Here is a 23,175-nt window from a genome sequence, read left to right on the forward strand (position 1 = left end):
AAAAAAGTCCTTTCATACTCCCCCCCCCCCCCCCCCCCCCGCCCCAAGCAAACCTCTACAATTCCTGAATGGAGATGCAATATGGGAGTTACTTGCTTACTCATACTCTTCATGGCTTTGTTGGCTACATCCTTGAGATTGTTTCTGCTCTACATTGTCTTGGCATCTTGACAGGAAGCTTACTTTACCGCCTGTAACAGGCAAAGTGTGCACTGTCATTACAAATTCATGAAGCCTGGATATTTCTGGGTGTATTCTGTATGCTGCAAATTAGTCATTATACAGGAGCCTGTGATGGGGCTGAAACTGCTGACCCAGATGCACTCTCTAGTTAGCCATCCTCTTTTCCCATCATCTGTCTTTGAAAAGGCTGTTAGAAACCTCATCCCACACAAAAGAACCCAAGGAGTTCTTTTTGATGTGACATTTATCAAAAGAATCAGCACCTGCCTGCTAGGAAAAGGGGGGGGGGGGGCAGGGAAGGAAAAAGGAGGTGGGAATCTATATTCTGATTCTCTTCTGAACAGTTAGTTTCATCTGCATCTCATGCTTTTCTTACTTTGGATATTTTATGACTATTTAAAATAATTATAAGTAAATGTATGCTCGGATAGATTTTATAGACCATAAAAAGAACAAATAGGCATTGCAGGTTTAGCGGAAAGTTCTTGTGCTGTCATTTATTTGTAGTGTAGGAGCTGTTCATTACTGACTGATCTTGGTCCAGTTTTCATTTCCTTGCTTTCTGCTTGCTGTGAATTTCATTTAAAAAGAAAAAAATAATTGATACAATAGTTAAGTCTTCTTTTAAGCTATCAGCTATTGTTGTGAGAATCAGGAATTTAGAGATGTGACCTGAGGAAGGAAAAGGAGATTTGAAGAAAGGCACTTTATCCTGGGCTTCGTTCTAGCTATTTATAATCCAGCCACAAGGCCTTTAATAGCCTTTTGTCTTGATTTTTCCCATCTGTAAAATGGCTTTAATGCCTTTGAGGTTGTTGGTTGGCTTTTGGTTTTTTGAGTCAAACAGCTGAAAATGACTTGATCTACTTTGGAGAGAGGAATTCTGTAAACATAGGAGCTGCTTTTGTCAACTCTAGAATGAGCCAACATGAGATAGGCCAAACACATGAAGTGTTTTTGTGGTTATTTTTTTTTAAGTGTGATTTAATGATAGCTGTAAGTCCATAGCCCCAAAAAGTTGAGAGAGAGAGAGAGAGAGAGAGAGAGAGAGAGTGTGTGTGTGTGTGTGTGTGTGTGTGTGTGTGTGTGTATGTGTATGTATTCCTCCCCCCAGGTTAGAGTACCCAATCTAGACTACATTTTTCTCTTCTTGGTCTTTGAAATGTAAAAATAGTGGGGGAGGTGGCTTGAGAGGTGGTCATCCCCCAGTCTTTTCTGCTGAACTCAAGCCAGAAACAGAGATTACGGGTTATTCCATTAAGGTTTAAAAGCACTTTAATACTGAAAAGATTAAAGTATTTTTCTAAAGTGATATTAGGGTTAGTTTTAAGTCTTCTTCAGATGGAGTCCTAAATCTTGATATTATTTTGAAGTCTATGTCCACATCTTAAAATAATTATATATTTAATAATACTCTGATTATTTTTTCCCCTCACCTAGAATAGGAATGATAAAATCTTTTATGCCTGGAAAAGATCACAAAAACAACCTCCTCATTTCTCAGCTGAGGAATCTTAAGACTTGAAAGTATTGAAACTTTCTCCAGTGTAGAGACCTAAAAAGAATGTTTAAATAACACAAAGTACGTGTTAAAGTAAGTTTCTATAAAACTTGAGGTGGATGATTAGGAAAAGTATTTTCCTTTTCAGTAATTCTAGCATTCCCACTTTATGGACCAGAATATAAAACTGATTGGTGCACACAACTGACCTAGTATTGGCCATTCTTGCATCTTTTTTATGCTTTGAGAGGTTTCTAATTTAAAAAAAAAAAAGATTTTATTTTTGTATTTGAGAGAGAGTGTGCACACGCGGGGGCTGGCGGGGGGGGGGGGGTGTGTGTGCAGGAGGAGCAGAGGAAGAGGGACTAGCAGACTCCACACTGAGCCCAGCACGGGGCTCAATCCCAAAATGATGAGATCGTGACCTGAGCCCAAATCAAGAGTTGGGTGCTCAACCAACTGAGCCACCCAGGCACCCCTTAATTTTTTTATATGAGAAGCTAGTGACAAAACATCATTTGAAAATTGACTTTAAAAAGTGGGGCGGTAATAGTTTATTATTTTTATTATTCATTTTAGCTTTGCTTAAATCATTAGGTGTATCTGAACTGTCGACTTAAGGAAAAAAGTCATTTGTGTATACTCAAGAATTCTGTGTGTTGTAGTTCCCTGGTTCTCTTTCTGATAAAACAGTCGGTGGAATCATCTGTCCGTGTAGCATGATTTCAATTTGGTTGTCCTTTTTTGATTCATTGTACCTTTCCTGATGGGCTGCTTGGGATCTGGGATCCAGTGGTGATGGATATTAAGGGAGAAGTAATGACACAGCTTGATCAAATAAATGAGTCACTTTATTTTTTTAAGAGAACAGTTACATTTTGTAGCATCCAGGAGATTGTCAGTTTATATACAGTTTGTTAATAAACACCCCTAGAGAAATGCAGAATAACTTAGTACCTGGATTTTTTCTTATTATCCTTTAGCTGTACTAGAATCACGTAAAGGTGTTTTAACTAATCATGCTGTAATTTAGGAGTCCCTACCTAAGGTGTGGAACCTTAATCGTGGTTTTCTGCTTAGACCCCCTGCTTTCCAAAGCAAATGACTTAATGCCCTTTTCAAAATCAAAACAAAGTTCACATCTTTGGCTTGGCCTTGGAGTTGGAGCAAAGGAATCTTTCTTAGAATGTAAACAATAGCAAAGTTGATAAGATACTCCATTTAGCCATTCCCTTGTAATTTTAACATAAGAATACTGGGCTAGACTCATGTGCACTCACAGCAGCTCTTGATTTCAAGTTTTAAGGTAACTAATTGCGTGCAGTTTTTCTCCCAGTGGCTTAATTTGTGAGAGACACAGAAGCACAATGCAATCCTATTTCTGAAGGCCTTCTTAAAATAGGAGGATATGAAATCGAACAAACAGTTCCCAAAGGAAAATGTCATTTTCTCATGGTACCTCAGGCAGTTATGAAGCATTCAGAAATGTTGGGTCTTATCTTCTTTCTCATAGGTGACTGCCAACAGCCAGCCCAGTGTCGAATCCAGAAATGTACCACGGACTTTGTGTCTCTGACTTCACACCTGAACTCTGCCGTTGACGGTTTTGACTCGGAGTTTTGCAAGGCTCTGCGCGCCTATGCTGGCTGCACCCAGCGGACTTCAAAAGCCTGCCGTGGTAACCTGGTGTACCATTCTGCTGTGCTGGGTATCAGTGACCTCATGAGCCAGAGGAACTGTTCTAAGGATGGACCCACATCTTCTACCAACCCTGAAGTGACCCATGACCCTTGTAACTATCACAGCCACGCAGGAGCCAGAGAACACAGGGGAGGGGATCTGAACCCTCCTAGTTACCTTTTCTGTGGCTTGTTCGGAGATCCTCACCTTAGAACTTTCAAGGATCACTTTCAGACGTGCAAAGTGGAAGGAGCCTGGCCACTCATAGATAATAATTATCTTTCAGTTCAAGTGACGAATGTGCCTGTGGTCCCTGGATCCAGTGCTACCGCTACAAATAAGGCAAGTATACTTTTTTCCTTCTGACTTAGAACTGTTTTGATTCTTCAGACAGTTTTTTTTCTTCAGACGATTTTTGAAGTATGATACAAAAGACCTAGTTTAAAAGGAACTTTTTCTTGTTCTTGACAAGCAATTAACAGGGTGAATGGAGGAGTAAACGAAAATTATTTAGTAAAGAATTTCTCACTGGAATCCTAGGGCTTATGTAAAATGTGGGTCTAAGTTTAAGCAGTGATATGAAAATTAAAAACACAAGCTGAGGTTTTTATGAAAAGACAGGCCTGTTTAATGGAAAAATGTATACTTATGTATTTTTTTTTTTTATCTGTGATGTCTTTTTTGAGGGTGACTCTTGTCACTTTGATTTCTAAATCGATATTCCGATTTTTCGGATAACTCGAGTGTTCAGAGTAAAGAAAGTTCTGAAACCTGGGGCAATAGCCCATCAGGAAACATAATTTATTGGAAATTTGGAAACTGTAGTAAAATATAATGGCCATAAGCCAGCTTCCTAGTTGCAAACCCACAATTGTGTTTTCGTTCTTAACCTTGTTGTGACTAAGCAATTTTAGAATTGGATATTGTAGAGCAGTGATGTATGTAATCTGAGGATAACAACTGAATGAAGACGCTGAGCGGAAAACTGACAAAATTAACTTCAGCTTACCCTGCCTAGCTGCCCCTGTCTGTTTTCTTGTTTGTTTGTTTTAAAGAAACACATACTTAATAGCATTTAAACCAACTTTGAGGCACCAATGTCAGTGCAAGTGGGTGAAGGGCTAGGAACGAGGTTCCCATTTGCCAGTGAGTGCTAATTCAGGCATCAGTAAGTAAATGTAGAGGTCAGAAAAAAGACTGTCCCAAGTAACTAGCTCCTTCCCAGTCTCCCCTAATCACAAAAATCACACAGACTGTCATCTTGCTCCATTTCCTTTATTCATCAGTTGCTGTAGACTAAAATGTAATTGAAAAGGATCAAGCTTGTGTAATATTTATGACTGTTCTTTTGATTCCAAGACACCCTCCCTTGCCTCTAAACATGTGTGGCCTATTTTTTAAGCGAATTTAAATTATTTTACTTGGCATTTTGAGGAGGTAATTTTACAGCACCTCCGGAGATATCTGGAGACACCCGGGGGTGTCACAAATCTAAGATTAGAAGTCATTGCTCTGAACAAAGAAGTCTATTACATTAGTCCAGACATCTTAGGGGAACTCAAAAATGTTTACACTTCAACTCCCAATAAAACCCCAGGCTTGCCTTTCCAAATCCTACATCTCAAGCCTTCCCTCCTCTGGTTTTTATAAGTATTTAAATAATTTTTCCTATTTGTATATTAAAATATGTGTTGGCTGTAAGTTATGGTAGAAAGTTACCCAATTATGAAGTTACAAGACAAACCATGGCCAAAAATCCATCATTGCTGCAGCGTCCTAGGGCATAAAACCTGGGAATAGTCTTCAGGAAAATGTGAGACTGAAAATTCAAGAAGGCAGTTCCACTGGGAATGGAGAAAGTCGTAATTGACGGTGTAGATAACTGAGGGCTTGGATGACCGTCAGCAGTACTTTGGAGATTAGCAGGTGCTTTGTGCATGGGAAAGTATTGGTTCTTTTCACAAGCCCTAAATTTAATTTTCCATGCCTTCCATCTAGTCATGTGTCACTTCTGCTTGTTAATCAGCCTTTCAAAATTCTGTACTTTTTACTGATCATGGTGGAATTATTTGGGGACATCCAGTTACCTTTTAAGTATCGATATTATATGAATGGAACAATTGACACTGAAGTACTTTAGGTCAGTCCATTTCAGTTGTGATCAGGTCTATCATCGTTCTTTGTTTTTAGCAAATGAGTGAGAAGTACAGCTTTGTTTCCCCCCTCCCCTGCAGGTTAGATAAGGATCAAAAGTTTCACCTTTGCAAAACGGATGTGGGAGGCAAGTTGTCCTCTGACTTAAATTCCAGCAGACAGTGAGAATACTCGTCTTGAAGTGCACTTTTGGAAAGTAGTTCCCACACCTGGTGACCACGCTGTTCAGGAACAGATGACTCTGTGGCTTCAGGACCTCTGGTAGTTGTGAGGTTTTTGTCCTTTTGTTTTTTTTTTTTGGTTTTTTTGTTTTTGTTTTTGTTTTTGTTTCTGCAACTCTCTGCAAAGGTCCCAAAAGCATCTGGAAGGTTACTGCTGAAGACCTATCTCAGTGCTGGTATGACCTATGCCGGTGAAACACAACTAAAGGCCTAAAATTTTGTAGCGTAATTTCCTTTTACCTACCCAGGGCCAAAATGAAACCTTTTAAAAATTCTAAGCAATGAAAAAATGACGGTGATAAAAATGCTCTGAGGCAAAAGTACATATGAAATAAGTTCCCAAAAGATCTGATTTTTTTTTTTTTATGTCTACTGCAATACTTTTTAAAAAAATCTTTCAGAAGGTTTTTTTTTTTGTATGAGCCTCTGCTTGACTGAGCCCTCAAACACATACATAGGCCAGCTACTTGGTAACTTAGCACTGCACTCGGCAGATACCATATCATCCTTGGGGTCAAGCATTTTTAATGACCCATGTGCTCAGTGTCACTAGATTGAAAAGCTGACCGGTGCTATGGTAGAGGTTGGCCAACTGTGCTGCTAAAATTGTCTGTAAGCACTCATTCATTTCACTACCTTTAGCACTGAACTAAATCACTGGTCCCGGTTGTTAGGCCCAGTGAGGTCCTTAAGACAGTTCCTCAGTCCTGGGAACGTGGGTTCTTGAGCAAGCCATCTTCAAGGTCCTCTTTGTGATCCCTAGGTGCCCCTGAGTACCTTTCTCTCACCACAAAAAGACCAAAGGGGGGGGGGGAATCTAAACGGAATGAAAGAAAGTGAAGTCCTCTGTATTCAAGGGGCCATTTCTTAGCTAAGCCTTTTCCTTTGTCCACATAGCAAGCAGTGAGTTCAGGGCAGCTAGACCTGCAGCACTCAGCAATGTGGCCTTAGCTCCCGCCCATCTGCTTTCTGTCCCCCCTTCCCTGGGGAACTTGGTGTGGTTTTCCAGTTGGTCACAGGGCATACAGGTGTGCTTCCTCAAGGCCACTCGTGCTGTTAGGCCCCCCAGGGGCCTGTTTGGCTTCCTCTCTCCAGAGGAGTCTTGTGCGGTTGCTACTTCGCCAGGTAGGTGTATTCCTAAAGGGGAGGCCAGGGCTAGCTTTTTATTTCCACCCCAGGGGCTGCGGGGCTTTCTGGCACACCTCCATGTCTCGGATGAGATCCACACCAGCTCTGGGCCATCTTCCCCACCTTTGGTTGTGAGCGGCGGCTTCAGGCCTGCAGGGCCTAGAGAAAAGAGATGAGAGGGACAAGCTTAGAACTGGCAGAGTTGGCTAAATAGGAAAGAGAGGCAGGTTTTGTTTTGGGGGGAGGAGGAAACTATTTAGGTTCCAAAGAGGACATGTGTGCCTAGCTCCCTTGGGCCTCAGGTAAATAGGCTAGATCACCCGTGCAGATCATTGTCTTCTGTACCACCTCCTGCACATTCTGTTTGCCAGCCCCTTCATCTCCTCTTAACTTCACTCTGTGTATCTGTGTATTTCTGTTTAAGTGGACTTATATGCCATGATTACAGAAAGTGATTTTGGAGTGAATTTTCTGGGAAGATTCTTTACAGATATATTCCTAGCAGCCTGTATTAAGATTGCCAGTCTCTCGGATACATATTTAAAGTGATTCCTTTCCAAAAAATTTCAGAAATGCATTTATTGTACACCTAAACAATGGGAATACTTTTTAAACTTATTTTTTTACAAGTACTTTGGCTACCTTTGGTTTAGTTTTCTCTCTGTTTTAACGGACTCGTGTCCTTTTGCATCACTCCAGCTTTGTCATCCTCTCCTTCAGTCTCAGGAAAACCAAATTAGGAGTAGGAGGGGAGATGGGGGTTGACAGCAGGTTCCTTTAGAGGTAGGCTACAGAATTTTCCATGCTTCCTCCTTCAGTGAGAAAAGGTGGTTTACCTTAAAGGGTTTGCGTTTGGGAAAGAGGGGTGTTGTTTGTCTTGCCCAAGCCAGGTGACTGCAGGCCAGGTGGGTGAGCGCTCTGACGTGCCTTGCACGCCCCTGCTACGGCTCTGGGCTTCCAGCTCCTGGTAATGCCATGGGCAGGAGCACCAGTGCCTCTCCAAAGCATGGGAAGAGGGCAGGCCCGGCAGTTAACTATTTTTTGAACTCCATAATTATCCCTAAAATCCAGATTCCAGCTACTTTCTGGGAAATGCCTGAAAACTTGGGCTGGTTGATGAAACTAGAGATGTAGGAAGACTTTAGATTGTTTGGTTCATTCTTGCTTTCTGTCTCCTTCAAACTGTGTAACCCAAGGTGTTTCCTCGTGATACATCGTACTCCCTTGTGGGGTCCTAGAGCCTGACTTGGGCACTCTCCTCTCTTCTGATGCCCCTTTGCATGTAGCTGTTAGTCCATACAGTATATGGGCAGGTAAACCAGTGTTCTGGACCCTTTCTCCGTTGGTGACAAAAGCAAAGCCTGACGTGCCTGCGTTTCAAAGGCTTTCCACTGTCATTTTAAGCAGTCTGTGGATCAAGGTTGGAGAAACCATCCTCTTTGGACTCCAGGCCTCGTGCATTTTCTTTGTGGCCAAGTTTTTGTCCCCCATTATGTTTTTAGTATCTTTATGGACATCGTCTGAGCTACACAATGGTGATCATTCTTATTTTTATCAACTAAAGAAGATGCCTCGTACTTTGACGGCAGGATTGTATTTTGGATATATGGACACTGTTCTTGCATGTTGCATTGTTACGGAGGGGACAGTGACATTTTCTTTAAGAATATAGAGCCCTTTCCTTCCAGAGATCACAAACTTTCTGGCAGATATATTGTAACTAACTTTTAAAGGCTAAAATTGCTCTTTCTTTTTTGGGATTACCTGTTAATGCAGGATATTCTTGCCATCTCTTTATAATAGCTCCTTGTCTTGGTCCTCATTTTTTGCAAAAATGGTTACCAAAAAAAAGACTGATTGAGGCATATTGGGGAACAGATGGGGAGGAAGTTTGCAGTTGTAGCTTCCTCTTCAGTGTAATCATTTCTCTGATAAAAACGTATGATTAACACAGCACTGCTGCACATCACATGGCCTCCTTTCGGGGTGGGGGGACGGTGAGGGAGATGCAGAGGTGATTTCAGTCTCCGTCTCAATCTAAGCACATAACAAACCTGCAGCAATCGGTGGAGCATTGTGGGGCTTGTGTGTAAAACTAGCCATTCGAGGTTTCTTTCTAGAACATTGGTAGGCTGATTCTAGGTGTTTCTAGAACATTTGTAAGCTGGTTTGGGTGTTTCTACTTAGCAAGTTGTCACAGGTATCAAGAAGGGGCCAGAGAGAGGGGCTGATGTACCCAGGGCATATCTCTCCCCCTGGTCCCTGTCACAGATCATTGTTGTCACAGGTGTCAAGAAGGGGCCAGAGAGAGGGGCTGATGTACCCAGGGCATATCTCTCCCCCTGGTCGCTGTCACAGGTCAGTGTTTTTACTCCTGGGATTTGGCATGGTGTCCCTTTCCACCTACCACAGTCAAAGTGGCCCCTCACTTACACCTGGATTTCCTTATTCCCATAGGGTCTAGAACCCTTGCTTACACCTAGATTTCCTTATTTCCAGCAGGGTCTAGAACCTGACTGCCACTTTTAAAAGGTTGTTGGTCTTTAATACCAACAGCTTTCTAGAATTTGACTGTCAGAGTCTCCAATTCTTAAATTCATTTTTCTGGGTCCTGTCTCATTTTTAAAACGCATGAAAGCATGTCATCAATGACCTTCTCCTCCCTGAATTTACTTATTGTAGAAACAATATTGAAACAGTAAAGAAAAGTTTTTAGAAGAGAAGTCAGCTCCAAATCCAGGTGGTAATGTTCTTATTTTAACCTTTTCCATTTCCTGCATAGCTCCTGTTTGTATTGGGTATAAGGTTTTAGGCTCAGGAACTACCTAACTTTGTTTCATACAGGTTCAGCAAATTTTCTGTGGAGGTAAAAGGATTTCCAAGTATGGGGGGGGGGGGGGGGGGGCAGAAAATGGAGGAGAAATTATTAGCTATATGGTATATCCCGAAGCATGAAAGATCATTTTGTAAGATAAATGGTCCTACCTTGGTTATTGTTTATGATGTACTTTTTTTTTTTAAGGTTTTATTTATATTATTTGAGCATGCGTGCATGAGCAGGGTGCTGGGGGGCAGAGAGCACACCCCCTACTGAGCAAGGAGCCCAACGTGGAGCTGGATCCCGGGACCCTGGGACCATGACCTGAGCCGAGCCTCAGGCAGATGCTTAACCAGCGGAACCACCCAGACGCTGCTATACTGTACTTTTCTGTACAGGCTACATCATCATGTTGTCCATGTGCATTTAAATACCCTGGCTAATGAGTCTTTTACCATCTTCATTCTCTAGAATGAAGAGACTTAAAGATGTTAGTAGAAACCATCTAAAATTATGTACAGTTTATATCTGTGTATCTACTAAGTTCTGTATTTTGAATCGTCCTTCACTGTGCCACTCCCTCTGTCCCAGCTGTGGTTTAGGAGGAGGAGGAGACTTTCAGAATATCCCGCATTTGTAAATGAAAATAACCCATCTCCTGTCCAAGCCAGGCAAGTTTCCATCGCTGCGCCTGCCTGCTGGTGGGCCTCTTTAAAACAGAGTCATGCTCTGCATGCTCTGCTGGTTTCAACCATGCTCTCCTGCATGGTTGAAACCAGCGGCACAGGCCCAGTCTGATACACAGCTGAGCGTTTCGACTTCTTTTACTGTCACATTTCCCAGTGTCTCTCTCTGCCCTGCTATATTTTCTTTGAGTCAACATTTTGAGAGGAAGGGGCGAGAAGGAAACATTGGATGGTTGGTACATTTCTGTTGGCTTCAATTAATGCTAACCAGACAGTTTTGCCAGCGCAGCATGTGGCCCGTAAAAAGTGACCTACAGTAGTGAACAATGCGCAATCTACCTTCCCCATTCTGTCGGATTTGTTCGCACTGCAGTAGAACTTGCTCTTCCACTGTTTTGAATTTTGTGTTCTCGTGGGTGGGGTAACGGAAGGACTTTTTAAACTGCTCAACTTGTAAGTGATAACTAACAAGAATAGCAACACACATCTAAGGTGCAGACTTGAACTGTGAAAACACGGCACTGTTGCTTGTACAAAGAGCTTTCGGCGAAACTGGGTCTGTGGCGAGAGGAGTTCTTTGTGTCCAAGTTAGCTGGTTATTTTAGGAGTGGAAGCCAAAAGAATGTTTGGCTAATTCTGGTGGGGTTGTTTGAGTGTTAGAACACAGTCTGTGTACCGTGGATAGATTGATAGGACGGCATTTAAACACTCAATTCTCCTCTGCTCTGCATTGGCTCCTGAAATATACGGCGTCCGTGTTTAACGTCTACACCGAAAGGCGTGTGAGAGTGCGTCCCTGTGTCGCCCTCTGTGCTTGTGTGCTCTTGCTGTCTTCCTCTCTCGCTGCCTCAGGCAGATGAAGACCGAGGATATTGTTTTGTAGCATTTCAGTTAACTGGCTTAAAATAGAGGGTTATTGCCTCTAACCTCCTCTTTCCTGAATGGGCTTTTTTTTTTTTTTTTAATAGCCCTGGGAACTTGAAATTGAACCTAGAAGTGGTAGGGTGTGAGTGTACTGTAAAGACCCTCAAGCCCTTTTACTTTTTTCAGTTTTGAGAGGTGATTTAAAGTGATCGGAGGCTGTGATTTCCTAATCCCCATTGCTTCGGGCAACAGCTATGCTGAACCAAGGCCTAGAGCTGTTTACCAGAGGTCCTGCTCCTAGGGCCTCGGGATCTGTGGCACTGCCCCCTCCCCCAGGGGATCCCTGAAGGCAAGACCTGCTAGGGCAGATTCTGGCCCCTAGAGTTACTGCCTCCAGCCCTGGTTCTCACCTTTCAAAATACTTCTGGCCTCTGGTCAGAAGCACAGTGGCAGCTGAGGCCTGTAATACTGTCCACACATACCCAACTTCCCATCTAGAAGCATCATGAGTCCCTACACGTGCCGGCCTCCTTACAATGTGAAGTCTGAACACAGCAAACAGACATGTTCCGTGTTGAGTCCTCTGAGTGGCTAAGACTCGAGGACTCAAGGCCTTTCCTCCGCATGCCCAGCGCAGCATGGCTCTGGTCTGTACAAGGAAGCTGGCAAGTTTCACTGTCTCAGAGCCTATTTATACTTCCAGCCTTTCTTGTCTTCTGTCTACAGAAATTACTCTTTGGAAGTTGACATTTTTGTGCCTCTTTCATGTATCGTCCCTGGGCCTGCTTCCTTTTCACTCTTGCATTTTCTTTCCAGCCAGTGAGCTTCATGCTTCTGCTCTGGACCACCCTAGGAGCCTCAGCCGTGGGTGTCCTTCGCCTCTGCTTTGGTTTCTTCTTTCTCTGTCTGTTGCCAAGAAGCCCTCCAGCAGCCAAGGCAGCCCTTGTTCCTGCATGTATTACCTGGGGCAACACTGAAGACTAAATAAGGCTGATCCATTCCATCTCTCTGGAATCCTGGAAGTGCTCCTAGAACAGAGCTCTGTGCAGAGATTCTGAGGGTAGAGAAACCTACTTTGAGACCTCTTTTGGAGGTATCAGGCCCTTAAGGGCTCATTCCAGCCTAAGAGGAGTCTAGGATAAGATTTTTCATCTGCTGCCCTCCCCTTTAACACATGTACTATCTGTTAGCGTCTAACAAAATACACTTTTCTAGGTCTGAAGTTCAGCCTTCCTGTAGGTGAATACTTGATGTATAGGTTATGTCATAATTGTAAAATTACATTTCAGTTAGTAACCATCGCAACCTTTGCCCTAAATACTGTATATATAAGTATGTTTTTGTTTTGTTTTTCAATTCAGGTATCCTCTTTCAATGTTACATTAGTTTCAGGTGTACAACATAGTGATTCAACAATTCCATACATTATAAAATGCTCACCACAGTTAGACAGTCTGTAACTGTACAGTGTTATTACAGCCTTCCTGTCTATATCCCCTCTGTTGTACTTTTCATCTCCAGGAGTTACTTTATAACTGGAAGTTTGTACCTCTCAATCCCCTTTATCCCTTTCCTCCATCCTCCCACCCCCCGGCCCCCAGCCCCCAACCCCCAGTTTGGTCTCTGTATTTTGAGTTCGTTTGTTTAGATTCCACATACAAGTGAAATCATATGGTATCTCTTTCTCTGACTTCCTTAGTCCAACACCTACATCCCTCCATGTTCTTGCAAATGGCAACACCGTGTGTGCGTGCGCGCGTGTGTGCGCATGCGCGCATCTTTATCCATTCTACTTCCAATAGACAGGTTGCTTCCATATTTTGTTGATTGTAAATAATGCTGCAATAAACATCAGGATGCATGTATCTCTTCAAATTAATTTTTATTTTCTTTGGGTAAAGACTCGGCACTGGAATTACTGGGTGGTTTGCTATTTCTATTTTTAATTTTTTGAGGAACTTCTATGCTGTTTTCCACAGCGGCTCTAGAAAGTGGCTGCACCAGTTCACATTCCCACCAACAGTGCACCAGGGTTTCCTTTTCTCCACATCCTCACCAGTACTTGTTATTTCTTGTCTTTTTGGTACTAGCCATTCTGACTGGTGTGAGGTAATCTCTCATTGTGGTTTCATTTGCATTTACCAGATGATTAGTGATAATTGAACTTCTTTTCACGTGTCTGTTGGCCATCTGTAGGTCTTCTCTGGAAAAATGCCTATTCAGGTCCTCTGCCCATTTTTTTTTCTTCCAAATTCTTATTTAAATTCTAGTTAGTTAACATAGAGTGTAATATTGGTTTAAGGAGTAGAATTCAGTGATTCATCACTTACATATAATACCCAGTGCTTATCACAAGTGCCCTTAATACCCATCACCCATTTAACCCATCCCCCACCCACCATCCCTCCCTCAACCCTCATTCTGTTGTTAAGAGTCTCTTAGGGTTTGCCTCCCCCCTTCTCTTTTCTCTCCCTTCCCAAACATTCATCTATTTTTCTTAAATTCCACGTATGAGTGAAATCATAGGATATTTGTCTTCCTCTGACTGACTTATTTTGCTTAGCGTAACACATTCCAGCTCCATCCACATTGCTGCAGATGGCAAGATTTCATTCTTTTTGTTGGCCTAGTAATGATCCGATGTATACATACATAGCACATCGTCTTTATCCATTCATTGGTCGATGGACACTTGGGCTAGTTCCATAGTTTGGCTGTTGTTGATATGCTGCTGTAAACATCGGGGTGCATGTACCCCCTTTGAATCTGTATTTTTAAAAACTTTCCTCTGCCCATTTTTAAACTGGATTTATTTTGGTGTCTTTTATATATTTTGAAAATAATTCTATTACCAGGTACATCATTTGCAAATATCTTCTCCCATTCAGTAGATTGCCTTTTTGTTTGTTGGTTTCCTTCACTATGCAAAACCTTTTTAGTTTGATGTAGGCCCAGTAGTTTATTTTTGCTTTTGTTTTCCTTGCCTGAGGAGACATATGGAGAAAAGTGTTAAGTCCAATATTCAAGAGATTCTTGCCTACGTTTTCTTCTAAGAGTTTTATGGTTTCCAGTCTCACATTTAGGTCTTTAATCCATTTTGATTTTATATTGTGTAAGAAAGTGGTCTACTTTTCCCAACACCATTTATTGGAGAGACTCTTTTCTCCATTGTATGTTCTTGTTCTCTTTTTGTCATAGATTAATGGACCATATAAGCATGAGTGAGTTTCCGGGCTGTCTATTCTGTTCTATTTATCTGTGTGTCTGTTTTTGTACCAGTACTGTACTGTTTTGATTACTTCACCTTTGTACTATAGCTTGAAATTAGGGATTGTGATGCCTTCAGCTTTGTTCTTCTTAAGATTGCTTTAGCTATCCAGGGTCTTTGGTGATTTCATAGAAACTTTAGGATTATTTGTTGTAGTTCCGTGAAAAATGCTGTTGGTATTTTGATGGAGATTACGTTTAATTTGTAGATTGCTTTGGGTAGTGTGGACAGTTTAACAGTATTTTTCCAGGCCATGAGCATGGTATATCTTCAGTATTTGTACATCTATTTATTTATTTGTGTCTTAAATTTCTTTCATCATTGTTTTATAGTTTTCAGAGTAGAGGTGTGTCACCTAGTCGGTTAAATGTATTCCTAGGTATTTTATTCATTTTGGTGCTATTATAAATGGGATAGTTTTCTTAATTACTCTCTAATAGCTTCTTAGTGTATAAAAAGGCAACAGATCTCTGTATATTAATTTTGTGTCCTGTAACTTTACTGATTTATTCTAATAGGGTTTTTGGTGAAGTCGTATCAGTGTCATCTGCAAATAGTGACAGTTGTACCTATTCATTACCAATTTGGAATGATTCCTTTTTCTTGTCTGATTGCTGTGGCAAAAGTAGACATCTTTATTTTATTCCTGATATGAGAGAAAATTGACCATCAGAAGTAAAGACGAGATGTTCTAGACCTAGCGATAGAGCATGTGAATTTTTTTCCTTTGAAGCATGTAGCCTTACTGGAGTGGTTGATTTTGCTCACACTTGGGGACTTACTGTAGAGGCTGGATGCCACTGACCTAAAAGGGGCTATGAGCAGTATTCTCTCAGCCTCCCAGAGGTGCTTATTTTTTTCCAACCTATAACTGCACCCTACTAGCACACCAGAGGATCTGATGCAGTAGACATGTCACCTAATTATATGAAATAGAATTCATTTTAGCTTCCTTTACCACAAGCAGAATTTTAACCAGGTACTATCAAAATTGTGTTTCTCTCTGTTCCAACCTAATTTCTGTGACTATTTCAGCTTGCTTTTGTTGGCCCATTTTAATCCAAGAGCTAAGAGTCCCTTGATCTGGAATTTGAGGATTCTGGTGAATCCTCAGGTTCCTATCGACCCTGGGGAGGTCCTGCACATGCAGCGCCAAATAGTCTGACTGAACCCTGATAATTGTTTCTTCCAAAATACAAGAAGCACAAGTAGTTAAGCGTACAGCCTTCGGGGAATTCTGCTGTTTGAAAAACCTATGCCCAGCACTTTGCAAAGCTGTCGAGCCCTAGGGAAGCTGCATCTGTCTCTTGGCAAAGCAGTGCCTTGGTTTTCCTTCCTTGGCTACCTCATTTTCTTTTTTAATGCATTTTCTTTGCATGGTGGAAAGGAGAGGCAGGTGCGTCTAAACTTTTATTTTTCACAGTGAACTTTAAATCCTTCTATCACATGTGGAAAGATTGATTTGTAGCTGCTCTGTCTTCCTAATAGACCTTGTGGGTGGTAAAGATCTCAGGGAGTGAAACATTAAAAATGAATGAGGAGAACTAGAGTAGTTTGTCTGAGGTAGGGGTTGAGAGGGACTTGGTGGGAAAGGTTTAACAAAAGGCATTGATGTTTTAAATGCACAGAAATGGCATCCATCAATAATAAATGGTGTGGCATAGAATAGATGTGCCAAATTGAGTTATTACAGCATATGGATCAGTTCATGGAAGGGGAAAGTAAACAGCATGGCTGGTGTTTTTAAATTATCAGTTTGAAAGCATTAAAATACAGTTTTGAATATCCTCCTTTGCTATCAGAGCATAAAGAGAAAATATTTAGAATTGCCAAAAATTTTAAGTTTTGATTTTTTTAAGACTTAATAATGAACAAATTTTGTTTTTCTGAAAATGAATTTCTGGCCCTATCTGGCTGAGGCTGAATGCCTTTTTTTAAGAGCTTGAGTTGTAATTGTATGAGGAATGAAATTAACATTACAGAATGTTAAGTCAGGTACAACTGTTGCCTAGTGTTTTCTCTACCTACATTGTATCCCTAGATACCTCTTCACTACATACTCAAAACTACAGAGGACCACTCAGGAAACCCCTCTCTGTGGTTTGAGATCGATTCATCCTCACCCTCAGTATTTTGATGCAAGGGCTAATTGTGTACATTTACTTGCTCTGCGTGAGAATTTTCACCCAGAAGAGAGACAAAAAGAAACACCAGCTTCACTGTCTCATAGAGAAAATGACTCCTAGAAAACTGGACAAAAATCTGTTAAGTAACCTGGGATCTTGGGTCGGTGAAGATCCTGGTGCAGAACTCAAGCTTTGAGTGCTATTCGATCTTCTAGAGGGATGGGAGTTAGTGTTAGTGGTACAGGCCTAACAGAGGACAGTAATGCATGAGGTGTTTGAAATGACTCCTGAGTTGGAATTGGTGTGCTTTGTGAAAGCACTAGGCTTGGTAAGGCATGTGGAGCTATTCCACTCATGTTCATATCGACCCTTGCTCCGTTTGGGAACTTGTTTGGAATCGGATCTGTTGTCTCAACAAAACTAGTTCCTCTTTGTTTTTCCTAAGATGAACAAAAAAGTACTTAATTCTTACAAGTAGTGTGAATTTAGTTTAAATTTGAGGTTTGTTAGGCTAGAAAGACAGTCTTTGAGTGTGAATGCCCCAGTTGAAAATGAGGACGATTATATGAGAAGTCTTATTCGCCCTTGTTGGAGCCATCTGTGTTCGCTTTCAAGTCTTTCACGTGCAGAATTTAGTTGAATTAATCTTTTCACTTCCAAGGGATCCTAGCTTGCCCTAAAAAAAAGCACGTGTCAAACTGTCTCTAGAGCCACCAAATAAATCTATTTTATAGTCCCATTAGATATCTCGCTCAAAATCCCATTCACTCTGGAAGGTCCTATGGTTGGATGCACAACAAATTTCCTGCAGTCATCTCTGGTCCACCTCCCTTGGGTTGTTAAGAAGGTGTTGAAATGCGAGACGGCTGGTAGTGAAATGAAATTGTGGGTCAGGGTAATTAGGAAGGGCGAAAACCCAGCATTTTCATGGTACATTGTCTGGCTTTTAGTTGCAGCTGCAAACAACGGGTATGAACTAAACCAGTTGCTCCCGTGCAGCTGGTTCAGATCTAGCTTTATAACTGGCTGAAGTAAAATGAAATGGCTGGAAAATTCCAGTCAAGTAACACCAGTGGGAACATGTGGAGTTAAATAGTGTGAGTAAATGGTGGCCTGGTTGAGGAAAAAAAACTACAGACGTAAGCTGGAGGGTGGTGGTGAGGACTTGTAGAGGGGTGGGGAGGGGACAGGCAGAGCATTTTCTGGCCTTTGTAACAAGGGTCTATTGTTTGGATCCGTTCCCTTGCAGGAGGTAGGAGGTTTCCTCTATCCAGGGAAGTTTGTACAGTGGCCTGCCTGCCTTCTTCCTTGACTGAGACTTTTTTTTTCTTTAAGAAGAAGGAAAAATAAGCCATCACCTCAGTTCCTGACAGTAACCCCAATCTCAAAATGTTGTCTTTCTTCCCACCTTGTGTGACCCAGAAGGCCCCGTCTGTCCGCATAGCCCTCTTCCCTTGCACCACGCGTACCGGAGGGTGTGGAGTATGTCGGAGGGGAAGGTTCAGTGTCTTCTAATTGTTCTAAATAAGGAAGGAAAATGGGTTGACTCAAGGAAAGCTTCTGTAGTATCAGTTTTTTCTGCTTAATTTGGAGAATTGAGAGTTGGCTCGAGGAAAAAAAAAAAAAAAAACTTGAGAAGTTCAAGGGCCGTGGTGCTGTTTGGGGAAAACATTTGCTGTAACTAGGTTGAGGGTATTTATTCTCTGCCAGTGCCTGGGAGCTGTATTTGCCAAGTGATTTCCCAGTCACAGGGATTAGCCAGTCATGTGAGACATTTGATGAAGAGACTTAGAGAAATCTTGGCTGAGGCACGTGATTGGTGGCTGTGGGAGGGATGGCCCCCTCCTCGACTCTGCTTCGCTCCCCAGCGTTTGTCAGAATGTTTGTAGATGAAGAATCTTTTTAGAAATCAAAGTTCCAATGGGTATATTATTAACTACGCCCTAACGTTTCTACATGACTTGGAGTCTTTTTCTCTTGGAGCTGTACCACCACTCGTCTGTCCGGGGAAGAAGACAAGACACCAGACTATCAGTAAAAGTTACCTGTACCCCAACAGCATACATAGTTCTGTTTTAGGAAAGAGAATTTTTCTTGATGTACATTCCCTAGATTTGCAGCAAATTTTTATTCTAAACCTAGAGGACTTTTTCTTTTTCCTTAACAGAGACACCTTTCATTGGTGAGGCCAAGCCTGTGGGCTGAGGTTAGTGATGGTCTCCAGCCGTTGGGCTCCAGACTGGAGGGGAGCACCGGCTGTGTCCCTGCCCGCCTGCTTAAATTTGTGTGTGTCCCTGCCCGCAGATAACCATCATCTTCAAAGCTCACCGGGAGTGTACAGAGCAGAAAGTGTACCAAGCTGTGACCGATGACCTGCCGGCGGCCTTTGTGGATGGCAGCACCAGCGGCGGGGCTGGCGACCCCAGGAGCCTGCTGATCGTGGAGAGGGAGAGTGGCCGCTCTGTGGAGATGCACGCCCGCTACATCGGGACCACGGTGTTCGTGCGGCAGCTGGGCCGCTATCTGACGCTCGCCATCCGCATGCCCGAGGCCCTGGCAATGTCCTACGAGGAAAGCCAGGACTTGCAGCTGTGTGTCAACGGCTGCCCCCTGAGCGAGCGCATCGATGACGGGCAGGGCCAGGTGTCTGCCATCCTGGGGCCCAGCACGCCTCACACCTCTCTGGCACCAGCCTGGCCGGGCTACACCCTGGAGGCTGCCAGTGCTCAGTGCCACGAGAGGATGCCCGTGAAGGACATCTATTTCCAGTCCTGCGTCTTCGACCTGCTCACCACTGGGGACGCCAACTTCACAGCCGCTGCGCACAGTGCCTTGGGGGACGTGGAGGCTCTGCACCCGCGCCGCGAGCGCTGGCACATTTTCCCCAGCGGCAGCCAGGGGGTGCCCCACGGAGGCGGCCCCGGGGCTGTCGCTCTCGGACTCCCATGCTTGATCCTCGTTGTGTTTTTGTAGGGGGCGTCTTGTGTTTTTTTTATTTCTTGTCTATAACAGAATTTTAAAATATATATTGTCATAATATATTGAGTAAGAGAGTATATATATCTATATATATGTATATACCATGTATATGACAGGGTGTGTGTCCGGGGGCCCCCACCAGAGTGTACATATTGTGTTCGACTGTCTTCGTGGATGTTGGATGTAGTGTTCTTTGATTGTATTGATTTTTGTTTTGCCGTTTTGTGAAATATTTTATAACGTCCCTGCCTGGGGACCTGTTAGAAAGCACTTTATTTTTTATATATTAAATATTTATGTGTGTACCTGGTCAGTACGTATAGTACATATACCCAGACACCAGACGCAGCGCTCCCTTCGACGAGGACCAGGGACGGTGTGTGGAGCTGTTCCTGGCCGCTCGATCCTGCCTCGGCCCCTGGCTACTGATCTGCCACCCCAGGGGCACAGCTTTCACTCGCCACCTTCTGGGGGCAGCTGCATCCTTCCTGTGAGGCAGGGGGTGTCCTTAGCCGCCTCCTGCCCTCACTCGAGGTGGACGGACCGCGAACTCCCCCGACAGGTGCTTGGGCTCTTGTGAAACTGCATCTCGAAGGCACCCTCACCCTCCTCCTCCACAGCTGTCACTTTGTCAGAGGGCAGGGAGAATATTACCACAGCTTTATGAACTAGGATCGTTTTATCTGAGCACTTACCGTATGTGGGGTTGAGGCAGACAAAACTGCTGTTTTGATCGGTCAGAAGGGTCTAGAGGTGGCAATTTCACAGATAAATACCAGGCGTGTGGCTAGACCCGAGGAGCTCTCAGACTTGCCCTCATCCCATGTCCCTGTTGAAACTATCACACGTTGCTCTTCTAATTGTGCAAACCCAAGTTCTTATTCTTAGCCTTCCAGTCCTTGGCTGCTGGCGCTCAGAAACACACTGTTCCCTGTCTCTACCCCCCCCCCATAAAGCTTCCTTAATCTCACCTTATGAACCCAGAGATTAGGGTTTGTTGGATCCTTGCTTCATATCAAGGCCCAGCTCCCGTCACAAAGTGTGCCACTCTTCCTTGCCCTCCACACCACGGTCTTCCTCACAGTCGCCGATGTATCTGTTGCATGATGGAATGAATAGGGTGTTAGACGACAGGAACGCTTTCCTGGCCCAACCCACTATGCGACTAATTGGGTGCTGGTAAATCCAGACGTTCTCACTAAGCAATGTTGCTCCCCAGGCGGTCTCTCTCTTTCATCAGACACTCTCCCTCTTACCATCTGTAGTATTATTTTGTCAGTTGCTCACGTAACTGGTAAAATTCCTCTAAAGTCTCTCCTTGCCTCGTCCCTTTCACTGTTGCATCCCCTTGCAAAAGGAAAGCACCACCAACAAAATGCAAGCACCATGAGGAAGTGAGTTCTAGGGTAGGTAAATTTCTCTTCTATCTATGTAAATGTTTGGTACCAAGGAGAAAGGATACAATTTGTACCTTACCTAAGTGCAAGGAAAAGTCAATGAACTTTAAATACCACAGCAATTTGGATCCAGACTGTGCTCAGTTTTAGATGGCCCCGTAATTTCTGCCTTTTGCCATGTCCCATTGATTAGGCTTACTGCCAGAGGCCCTGACTGGCAGGAAAAAAGGATTTCGTTTTGTGAAATTCTATTTCTCAGTGAACTGAGCTATCATCCGATCACAGGATGGAGCTGTGGGTTCGTCTACAGGTGGCAACCCTCCTCTCGTTTTCTGGTGTGAGAATCATCATGGCAAGTCTGGGAAGATCACAAAGGCATCCTGCCACTTACTTGATAAAGATGTAACACCAGAGAATTGAAACCTAAACCGGTTAACTTTTTATAAAAACTGGACTGGAGCCTACCTGCCATCGTCTCTGAACTGGGGCTGTTTTTGTTCACCTATGGAACCGTGTGCCATGTTCAGAAGCTAGAGTTAGCTAGTAACTTCGTTATGTAATTGAGTAGAACAAAGGAGGAAAAATAGAGTACTTATAACCACTATTCTTGTGCAAACAGTATAAAAGTGAAGTAAAAGCAGTAGAAATTTCTACAGTACCTGGCTTTAGAGTGTATATGGTTAATAGAACCTTTGTCCTTTTCAGGGAATAGTTGGGGAAAGACACTTAGGCTGTGTGGCCGCATCATAGAGCTGGGAAAGCCACTTAAAAGCGTTCTGTAGCACTAGTATTTGTACCAGTGTATTTGGCTATTGTCCCTTTACAATCAGTGTCCCTGTACCACATTTACAGTCCCCACAGATAACTGACAAATACAGATGCTTCTCTAGAGAAGGACCAGGTTATTTTTCCTTTTCTTTTCTAGGACTTCTAGAGAAAATAGTACTTGTACATTTTGGTTCTTTAAATCCTCCTTAGTCCACAGAGATTCAGGTTATACCAACATGTGGATAGGCTGTAACTATTCAAAGGTCTCCTGGGGGAGCTTAAAACTTGGGGGAAAACACTGGTTTTCACAGATGCTCCACATGGCTGTCTTTAAAAGACTCAGAACATTTTTTTTTTGTCCTTTTCTTCTCTTTGTTATGCTTGGAAATTCCCAGTGTGTCGAGTCTTTGCAAAGAAACCTTTAGATGTGGTTCATAGGCATATGAATAAGTATCTGTGTAAAACAGTGAGTGTGCGGTGTGTAAATACTTTAAATTATTATGCTAGAAAAATAAAGTTACATACCATGCTGTGGAATGTCTGTTCTGTGATTATAGTGACGCCTGCTGGAAGAGCTGCAGAAGACAGGAGCAGAAGAAAGGGAGCGAGGGTGTGTTTGTGCCAAACCCTTGGCGATTACTAACAACACATTGTACAACCTGCCCATAAACTCACTTATTTTCTAAACTACATCTTTCTTGTAGTTTTTCATTTTTAAGTTTAAAGCAATTTCAAATAAATCAATGGCTGTGAAACTGGTCCACTGGTATCATCCCAAAGGTCTTGTCTTCAGTAATAGTTTTGGTGACTTGCAGACATGGGAACTGCACTATAGTTCTTTTAAGATAGCGTGGACTGCAACAACTTCCCTCTGGTGGGAAAGACTTGGGGGCACGATTTTTTTTTTTTTTTTTTTTTTGGCTTTGGGAACTTGTAAATCTCCTTTTCTCGGGTGTTCTAAAAAGAGATATCACAAGATCTCAACTTGCTCTTTGTGCAAGAAACATGCCGAAGGGGCCTTTCTGCCCTTGGACGCTGCAGAGTAAGCATCGTTAAAGTCTCCCCTCCCACCGCCATCATGTCTAAGTCAGAGTCTCCCAAAGAGCCTGAACAGCTGCAGAAGCTCTTCATCGGAGGTTTGAGCTTTGAAACAACCGATGAGAGTCTGAGGAGCCATTTTGAGCAATGGGGAACGCTTACGGGCTGTGTGGTAATGAGAGATCCAAACACCAAGCGCTCCAGAGGCTTTGGGTTTGTCACGTATGCCACTGTGGAGGAGGTGAATGCAGTCATGAATGCAAGGCCACACAAGGTGGATGGAAGAGTTGTGGAACCAAAGAGGGCTGTCTCAAGATTCTCAAAGACCTAGTGCCCACTTAACTGTGAAAAAGATTTTTGTTGG

The 23,175-nt window shown here is 42.9% G+C and overlaps 1 protein-coding gene across 3 annotated transcripts in view; it reads left to right on the plus strand.

Annotated features, from left to right (window-relative positions):
* Nucleotides 1-22,740, plus strand: part of RGMB (repulsive guidance molecule BMP co-receptor b) — a 29,909-nt gene extending 7,169 nt beyond the window's left edge. For 2 of the 3 annotated variants that reach the window (XM_027606462.2, XM_027606464.2), the window contains 2 exons: nucleotides 3,198-3,706; nucleotides 18,934-22,739. In XM_027606462.2, the coding sequence (XP_027462263.1) occupies nucleotides 3,198-3,706; nucleotides 18,934-19,602 (1,178 nt within the window). In that variant the 3' untranslated portion in view covers nucleotides 19,603-22,739. Of the gene's footprint in view, nucleotides 1-3,197; nucleotides 3,707-18,933 lie in introns of all 3 variants that reach the window. The other variant, XM_027606463.1, reaches the window with a different exon arrangement.
* The last annotated feature ends 435 nt before the right edge of the window (nucleotides 22,741-23,175 follow it).

Source organism: Zalophus californianus, chromosome 5 (assembly GCF_009762305.2).
Source record: "Zalophus californianus isolate mZalCal1 chromosome 5, mZalCal1.pri.v2, whole genome shotgun sequence".
Taxonomy (NCBI): Eukaryota; Metazoa; Chordata; class Mammalia; order Carnivora; family Otariidae; genus Zalophus; species Zalophus californianus.